General features: G+C 33.4%; 1 protein-coding gene across 1 annotated transcript in view; it reads left to right on the top strand.

Annotated features, from left to right (window-relative positions):
• LOC104913011 (phosphorylase b kinase regulatory subunit beta-like) overlaps positions 1-9097 on the top strand; it is a 28418-nt gene extending 19321 nt beyond the window's left edge. The window contains exons 7-11 of the mRNA XM_031555396.1: positions 13-128; positions 3555-3618; positions 6353-6448; positions 8087-8284; positions 8930-9097. Of these exons, the coding sequence (XP_031411256.1) occupies positions 13-128; positions 3555-3618; positions 6353-6448; positions 8087-8284; positions 8930-9082 (627 nt within the window). The 3' untranslated portion in view covers positions 9083-9097. The remainder of the gene's footprint in view (positions 1-12; positions 129-3554; positions 3619-6352; positions 6449-8086; positions 8285-8929) is intronic.
• Positions 9098-9354: the final 257 nt, after the last annotated feature.

Genomic DNA, 9354 nt, shown 5'->3' with positions numbered 1-9354 from the left:
TTTTCCTCATAGGTTTCCTTCATTCAAAATCTTGTCTTCTGTGTGGAAAGAGCCTATCGTGTACCTGACTTTGGTGTCTGGGAAAGAGGAAGCAAATACAACAATGGCTGCCCAGAGCTACATTCAAGGTAACTGAGAGGATGTAGTGCTTTCAGAAAACAGAAGTGAATATGAATATGAATAAAAAAGAATTGATGTAATGAGTTAAAAAACAATAAAAAACAAACAATGCAAAATAACTGTTGGCACCTTTTTAGGAAATGTATAGGAAATGAAGATAAAGGTTCATGAAAAGTGACTAAAATAATGTTCTCTAAAGACCAAGATGTATTTTGGAAAAATGTGAAGTATAATTTTATCATCATGTGCATACTGAAGTAATCACATAGATACTTAGCTGTTTGAATATTCAAATTACAATAATTATGTACAGCTGCATGTGTATCATTCTGAAAATTATGTACAGGCCACGTGCAGTAGATCAAATTCACAGAAGTACCTCGGAATACGCTGATTTAAGTATGTATTGAATCATGGGTTTAGATTTTCTCATCTCTGCCATGTTGGGAGGAAGTCACTGTACATTGTGAAGTATAGGTTAGTGCACAGATTCTTTCCAAAAGAATGTTCTTCAGACTGTAGAAGTAACTGTATCCTTACCCCCATCCCATATAACACCAAGAGTGTTCTTACTGTTTTAATATTAAAATTATTAGAATGATCCACTTGACTCTAGAGGAATTGCCCATAAGCTGTGTATCTGTTTCTTGTAGCATGAATACTGTTTTCTTGACTTTTTGAGCTTCTGTCAATTATAAAAGTGACTGTATCTGTTGTTGATTGTCATAATTATCATGGGCTTGAAAATGAAGCACCTTTTTTCCAGCGTTTAAAGATGTTGCCATATGAATCCATGTTGCTCATTTCTAATTAATTTTTATTAGTTCACATAGAGATGTATGTTTTAAACTGCAAATATAGTGATGCCACTGCAGCAAAACAATTAATTAGGTATGTTTTTTCAGGACCTTTGTAAGGCTTTTGTACCAGTATGAGAACTGAATACTCCAAGATCTTATTATATAATTTGTTTTATTCATTCGTTGTTTTTTTACCCCTCTCGTGTCTATTAAATTGTCAAATACCAGACTATAGGAGTCTTCATCTGGAGAATTATTTACCTCCTTCCACATCTCATCTCATACAAATTAGCAAAAGAAACTCTGAAACTCCTACATCTTGTACTGTTTGCAGCTTCCTGATTATTCAATATGTGAACTTCCTTGAGGGGAAAACGGGAGGAACATCTTCTAACCAGATGGAAATAGACATGTTGTTTTGTCTTAATCTAGACTGGCATTTGTAGGTCAATTTTTCTGAGGGAGAAGCTTTATGAGATTGATAGGCCAATCTAACAGATCACTGAGCTGGCACGAAAGGAGGTGCAGAGATTTTTTTTTAAGAAGTAGACTTTGATCATCCAAAATAGATATAGCCCCTATTTGTCTTTCCTTGTGTGCATGTTTGTACTCTGCCTTAATGTAGGGAACCAGCAGACAATTTTTTTCTGGTCAATAAAGATCTCAAAAATCATAAAAACATGGAAGATGAGGAGGTGTAAAAAGATGTAATTAGGTATTGTGGAGGAAACTCCTGGCTATGCTAAAATATTCTTTATGCTTTCTTTGTGCTACTTCTGTGGCATATCTAGCTAAGTAATCTCTAAAAATACAATTCAAGAAGTGGTTAGAATGTATCGAGGCTAGTCATGTATGGTATTTATGTTTCCTCAGTGGTTATGGGCTGAGAACAAATCACTTAAATTTCAGTGTTATGAATGCTTGACTTCTGGACTTAGAAACTCATGCTCCAAGTCTACGCAGAGCCTGTGTTCAGAATTAGAAGTTAATTCTCATACTTAATTGAAAGTGACTTTCTTTTTAAAGAAGCTATTATATAATACGAAGCCCGTGGGTAATAATTGCAAATTGTGGCATATGTCTCAAGATGTATATGTTTTATGTCTTCAGACAGTCTTAATATTCTATCTAAATACATTTCAAAACACTTCTAATAAATGATAAATAGCAAAGCACTCTGTGAACTCAGATGTGTGTAAATTGATGTCTTACTGATTCAGAGGCAAGATTTTTAACAGCTTTTATTATAGTGTAGTCCCCTTCCCATATGGCTGAACTTCTGAAAAATAATTTGTCCTATAACCATTTGATCAAGCAGCTCTACAGGCATCTGCAGAATGTCTTTGACATCCCCCAGTTGTACTGTGGGAATAATGAAGTTGCCAAAATGCAGTATCCCCACATTCAAAATCCAAAAAAACATGTTCTTGCACATCTCTAGTGTTCTAGTATAGGTGTTTTGCTATAGAGTTGCTTGTGTTTTTTAACATTTCTGGTAGTGTTTGATGTTCCAAATCAACTGCGAAGTTTTTGGATGGAAGTGGGAAATTGTGAATGGGAGGAGGGCTAAAGATGTGTAAGGTTCTTTGAAGATTTTTCTGTAAGATGCATTGTCGTTAGTGGTTGCTAAGACTATGCAAATTTTAGTGTTTCACAGGGGTTGGATGGGTTCTCTGGAGATCATCTTGTCCAACCCCCCTGCTAAAGCAGGTTCCCTAGAGTAGATTATTCTAGATCCTTGGAGTTTATCCTCAAGTATTGAACTGAGAGCATAACTCAAGATACAGAGAGTTACAAATGATATTTTGTTTAAGTGAATTTACTAATGCTTTTAGCAAACTGAAAGTATAATTTCTTCAGGTTAATTTCAGCTTCCTCTGCTCCAAATGTGGATCTGGGACAAATGCAGGCTATGATTGCAAAGTTCTTCTTGATAATGCGTGAGAAATGGCAATAATCTACAGAGGGCCCTGACAGTTGAAAAAAGACTAATGTACACTCAACCCTAGAAAAGACAGAAATCAGAAAACTAGAAGCCTTACTTGAGTACCTGAAAAAGATCATGCAGTGATCTTTTTCTCTTGAAATGTGTTTAAAAGCCTATGTGCTCAAAAGTTATCACAAATTGTTATTATGGATTTACTTGTCACAAGTCATGGTTAGTCAAATTACATGGTATATTTGAAATCAGATATTCCTCCTTTTGTGAATCCAGATCAATGAGTTATTATATTGAAAAGTTATTTTAAACATTGCAAGTTTAATGCCTGAGACATGAATAGAAAATTGTGATTAAGTAAGTGTTCTGTTAGTACATTGTTAACAAGGCCTTGAAATACGTGATGCCAGATGTCCAGTAGCAAAGTGAGAGCAGAAGAGCTTTTTCCAGATGGTCTCTGGCATTTGATGATAAAGAAAGATGCTGAAAAGTAGTTTTCTAAAAAGCCATTAAATAACTCAAGCCTTACTTCATGATCAGTTTATTAAAAGAGAGATGAAGCACACAATTTAAATAAGAAAAGATGATAGCTCTGAGAACTGTCAAGCATATTAAATTAGCCTGGACTTGAATTACAATATGCATTGTTTGTTGTGGCTCTGTTTATTTGTTTGTTTTTGTTTATTTCTCCTCAGCTCTGTGGGATTGGCAAAAGCAGCTTTGGAAGCAATTAATGGTTTCAATCTCTTTGGAAATCAGGTAATAAAACTGTGGGGTTTTTAAATTTTTCTTTTTTCTTGAAAACCTGAAAAAAAAAGTCAGTTGCACGAACTTTTCTTGTAGTGGTCAGAAATTACTTTCTTACTAGCATAGTCTCAGAAATCAATGCACAAATAAAGAAGCCTGTTTTGACTAGGAATTTTTAGAGCTATTCTAATGCCTGAGATTAAAAGTGTTCTGTTTTAAATCATGTCTTGATGAAAAGCTGTAGCACCTTTATTGTCAGATTCTTTTGTCTTCTTTTGTGGCATAAAACAAGTGATTCTTCTAAATGAGCATTTCTGATGCTTACATGCTTTGTGGCACCTGTTACGATTTTTTTTAGATGTCCATTCATGTGTTCTGGCGTTGGTTTTCTTTTCCTAAAAGCTGATCTTACACATTAAGAACTAGGAGCTAATAAGGATCTTAAGTAGTGATCAGACATGATATATACATTGTCCGTATATCAGTAGCAACATTTATCTGCAACTTTTACCTTCCCAACAATTTCAAGCACCAGTAAATGTGACTGCTTTTTTTTTTAAATATTTTACTAAATTCTAAAATGGATGAATAAATTGCTGAAGCAAAACCAGTTTAAATGCTCTGCAAATTTATTCCAAAGATATTTTGCATAAGCAGAAACCATTTTGACCTTCAGTCTGCAGCAGTCTGCCTTTGTGCTTAGCTCCAGCTGTGTTCCAATAGCTTTGAGAAATCCTGCTGAGCCCCTCAGGAGGGACTTGTTTGCATCTGCATCTACAGTAGTACAACCTGCATAAATCATCACTGCGAACAACAGGCTGTTCAGCCTTTCCATGCAGATTTTTCCACTCATGCTGTGAAACCTAATAAATATAAATGCATGTTACTGTATCTGTCCTTTCACATGTGGGTGTATGTTGTATGTTTGTGTATCTCAGGATAGGGAAGTTTCCCTGTGCATTTGTGGTTGTATTCAGAGAAGACATGATGTTCACTTACTGGTAGATAATGACATTGAACTACTCTGTTTTTTTTCCTCTCCCAAAATACCAAAATTATAGAAGCAGTAAATAAAAACAACGTATTTCTTTAACAAATCGTACTGCTTTTCTAATGTAGCAAAACACTGTTTAATTTATACTCAAATAATTCTAATTCATCTCTTGGTGTAATTTTTAGGTGGTAGGTAGAATAAAGAACAAAGAATTGGCTTTTAATGTGCTCTGAATTTTATATACTTTAATGTAAAGAGGAACTCATGTTTTTATAACGCTATTCATTTTTGTCTTCATTATACTAGAATTTTAAGAATACAGTCAAGGTATAAGCTTAACTGCTTCATCAGCAAAAGATGTTTTACACGTTAATTTTTATCGTAACAGATAAATTGTCTCTCAGTTTAGTTTCTCATTATTTCACTTTAATATCCTATGCTAAGCTTCTTAAATTTATTCCCAATCTATTGTGCATATCTGAAACAATACTTATAAATCTAGATGAAGTAGTTTCTATGTATTATTCTAGCGTAGGAATTCTTTAATTACTGTTAGTTGTGCAATGACTGTAGCCAGATGCCAAAATCATTGTATTGTCATAACTGGTTGGTATGGAAAAGCTGTTAAAGTGGGCATGATTCTTTATACTTAGGAGGCAGTGTGAACTGATTGTTTTTCAGCTTACATAACTTCAGAAAATTAAGGTTCTGACTTGCTTCTTCACTTAAGTTAATTATTTTTTGATAGAAATCCATGAACTTCCACAAAAAAGTCTGAGAGTTACAAGTCCAGACTTTGGTCACTGTTATGGCAAAAATACTCTTACTTCCTCCCTCCCTCTCCTTCTGGCAGCACTGACAAAAGTGGGCACTGCTTAGAGGAATGAGAATGTCTTAGAGACAGTGCATGCATGCTTTCACTCTATCTGCAATTAAAAAGAATATGTAAAGAACTAATCCTCTTACACAAATCTTCTTTTGTGTAAAATAGGCTTATGCATCAAATGATAGTGTGTTAGCTTAGTTACACATAGTTGTGTAGTAAGGTGGCTGAAATGGACTTCTTAAATGCATGATTAAAATCTGAGGTAATTTTCTTATTGAAATTTGATTAGAAACTAAGACTTGGAGAGAGATTGCTTCTTTTAAAATCCCAATAAGAAAACCTAGAAAATAGTCTTTAAATGCATGTTTTATTTAGGTTGTGCCATCCAATATAAAGATGAACACTTTTGTTCTTCACATACTTTTTTTTTTTTTTGCCACATTTTTTATTTTTCTGTTAAGTGAGCTTGTGCTTAACAGTAATGAAGCGCAACACAACAACCAAAAAGCAAATCATTTTTATTTGCTACTGAAGTCCTTTTCCAAAGTGGTACCTCAGGTGAATATCCAATTATTTGTATTCTGGTATATTTCAATGAAATATTCAACATCTCTACTTGGAACATTTCCACAATCACAGGGAGGGAAAACTACTTTTTTGTTTTATCTCAGTACAGCCATTGCTGTAATGGAAGACATTATGATTTGAGTGTATGATACAATTCATAATCAGTAGTGGACAAAGACAGCTAATTTTGTTTAGAATTTCAAGTTCTTTTCTCAAAATATTTTGGATATATGTTGTTCATTTCCTGATTAAAATTGCCAGCTATCAGAGTATTACCGTTGGTAGAACAAAGAGCTAGTTAGTTTCACCAGGATATGCCATCTTTCTTCACTTCTCTTTAAATAAATTTGCATTTATAGGGCTGTTCCTGGTCTGTTATATTTGTGGATTTCGATGCCCATAACCGTAACAGACAGACTCTGTGTTCATTGCTACCCCGAGAGTCAAGGTCTCATGTAAGTAAATAGAGAAAATGAACAATAAAATCTCAACAGTATGGAGAGAAAATAAAAGGATATGAATGTAACTCTTCATTTTACAGTGACCATTTTCTTCTGCTTAATAAAGATGGGAATTTGTTGTTAAGTTGTTAAATATACTCTTGTTAAACATGACTGTGATGCAATACCTTGCTGAAGTGGAATTGTGATGGCACTCTTTATTTTAAGCATGTTGAGGTTAGAATGTTAGCCAGTTGGTAGCTTCTTAAATAATTTCAAAATGAAAGAGTGATGGTCTGCAGCATATTAATTAGTGTTGTAGTCTTGATTATTGTCTTGTTTTTATCTTGGTATCTGAGTTTCCATTATAAATTTACTGCCTGCATTTTCGAAGCAGCTGAATGAAAATTTCAGCTTTGATTTGTTCTTTGTTGAGAAAAAAGGCCTTTAAGATTTGGTTCTCATAAATTGCAGAATGTGGAGGATTTTTTGTTATTATAAACTACTGTTACAAGTAAATATTTCATCAGTGAGTAAGTCTAAGTAACATAAATACAGATTAATTAAAAAACTAAAAATGAAGAGCAGTGGAGTTCTACTTTCTCATTCTGCAATTTGATAGCAATTTTGTTCATGAAACAGACTATTAATCTTCAACATTAATGGTTTACTCATTATGTAGAAGCATTATAGCAGAGTTACAATACTGTATAATCAAAAGGCACAGTCAGCTAATTTTTTATGCTCTTCTAGATCTCCTTTGCTGTTTGTTAGAGACTTGATATATGCCAACAGAACCAATTTCATCAGTTATTTGTACTCTATAATCTTCATATCCTCCTCACCACTACCCCATTATGGCTTCATGTCAGTGATACTGTTGAAAATAGAGTATCTTAAATGGTCTTAGATGTATCATCAAGAAGGAACAAGAAAATCTCAGTTTGGGTAACCTGATCTAGTGAAAGAGGTCCTTGCCCATGGTGTTAGGGAGGAGCTAGATGATCTTTAAGGTCCTTTCCAACCCACACCATCCTATGATTCTGTAAGAATTAGAACTTAAAACTAACTTTTTGTACTTCTGTAAGCTTACTTGTAGTGGTGATATCCTAGGTAGTAATTTTGGTGTTTTTAATTCACAGTAGTTGCACGTGTTCCTTGAGCACTGTTACTTAAATTTTTTCGTGAAATGAAATCAGACAAGCCTGTTACAGCACTTGGAGGAAATTTATGAAAAACTTTTTCAGCAATGATTAAATAATCACAGATAACTTCTTGTGATTCTCTTTGAGCATAGTATGCACCGGTGTTGTTGTTTCCTCCAAGAATAACTTGGAGGTGTTTTGTTTCTAGAAACTTGGAGTTTTACAATATATTCACTTACACCTGCAGATTATCAACTGGTAAAGTAGGTCACATTTTGAGTCAAATGAGTTGTCTTTTAAATCATATATGTGAATACTGGGTTTCTAGTTCATTCTTAAACATTTTTAGAGGTCTTATTTTGCACGTTATTCCAATATATTGGTATTATGATTTTGGTAAAGATTGTGTTTCAAATGTATGCTTTACTGAGTAATTTAAACAGACTTTGTGCATCCAATAAATGTTGGAGATTTAATTGAATTTATGTCTTTTTCTCCTCTCCTGCAGAATACCGATGCAGCTCTTCTGCCTTGTATCAGTTATCCTGCATTTGCTTTGGATGATGAGGTTTTGTTCAGTCAAACACTAGATAAAATTATTAGAAAATTAAAAGGAAAATATGGATTTAAAAGATTTCTGAGAGATGGTTACAGAACTGCACTAGAGGACAAAACACGCCGCTATTATAAACCAGCAGAAATTAAGGTAAAGAAGTAACTGGCAACAAACCTAGGTTTTCTAAAATGTTTAGGCCATGCTTAAAAAAATAAAGCCAAACAGACGTCCCTTTTAGTATTTGCAATCTGAGATTCCAAATTGCTTCAAATGAAAGAGATGCATTTTGTAATTTGGCATGTGTGGTTTTAAGAGACTGCCAAGTCAGCAAGTTAGTTGTTGATTTGTTTTGTAATGAATGTACTTCCATTTACATTTAGCATGCAGATGATTTCACATAACAAACAAGAAAGTTATTTATCATTTCATTTAATTTCACAGCTGACTACAGTCTGAGTGTATAGAAAACAATTTTGTTTTTGACCACAGTGTTTATCAGTAAAAGGTATCTAAATTAAAATTTAATATTTTACTCACCAATAGTTTCATAGTGGAAAATGAAACATAAATGATATAAATATTCTGCTTGAGAATTGGCCACAGCATATATAGAAGTACACTTAAAGTGCCTGTATAATTTAGAGTCTATAAGCTAAATGGAGAGCGGTTGTCCTAAAATGTTTTGATGTTCACTTTTGTCTTTTGTTGCTTTGAAATGGTTGTATGAAATATGGAAGTACATTTTGTTAAACCAAATTGCTGAAATATCTGATTGATTTTTTTTCTTCTTTTTAGCTTTTTGATGGCATTGAATGTGAATTCCCTCTGTTTTTTATTTTCATGATAATTGATGGTAAGTATGGCTTTATTTTCCTATTCTATAGAGGCATTACAGAGATAAGCCCTTGGACAGAAGATGTAAAATCATATTTTGCCCTGCACGAGTAAATTGTAACAAGTGACACTAAATATCTCACTGAGATTTTTAACCCTTATGGATTAAAAAACAAAAGACAACAAAAAGAATACTCTAAAAAAAAAAATAGCTTTCAAACCAAAGCATAAGAAATCTAAAAACCAAACCACCCATATTTCGTTATTTGTAATGTGAACTCTGGTTTCAGAATACAACTTGATATAATTTATTTATTTATTTATTTATTTATTTATTTTTAATGCCTGTTCTTCCTGGCCATTTTACATATAGACAGTTAGACTGA

Source organism: Meleagris gallopavo, chromosome 13, assembly GCF_000146605.3.
Source record: "Meleagris gallopavo isolate NT-WF06-2002-E0010 breed Aviagen turkey brand Nicholas breeding stock chromosome 13, Turkey_5.1, whole genome shotgun sequence".
NCBI classification, from domain to species: Eukaryota; Metazoa; Chordata; class Aves; order Galliformes; family Phasianidae; genus Meleagris; species Meleagris gallopavo.
Note: the sequence above shows the minus strand (reverse complement) of the source record. Positions and strands in the feature narration are given on the sequence as shown.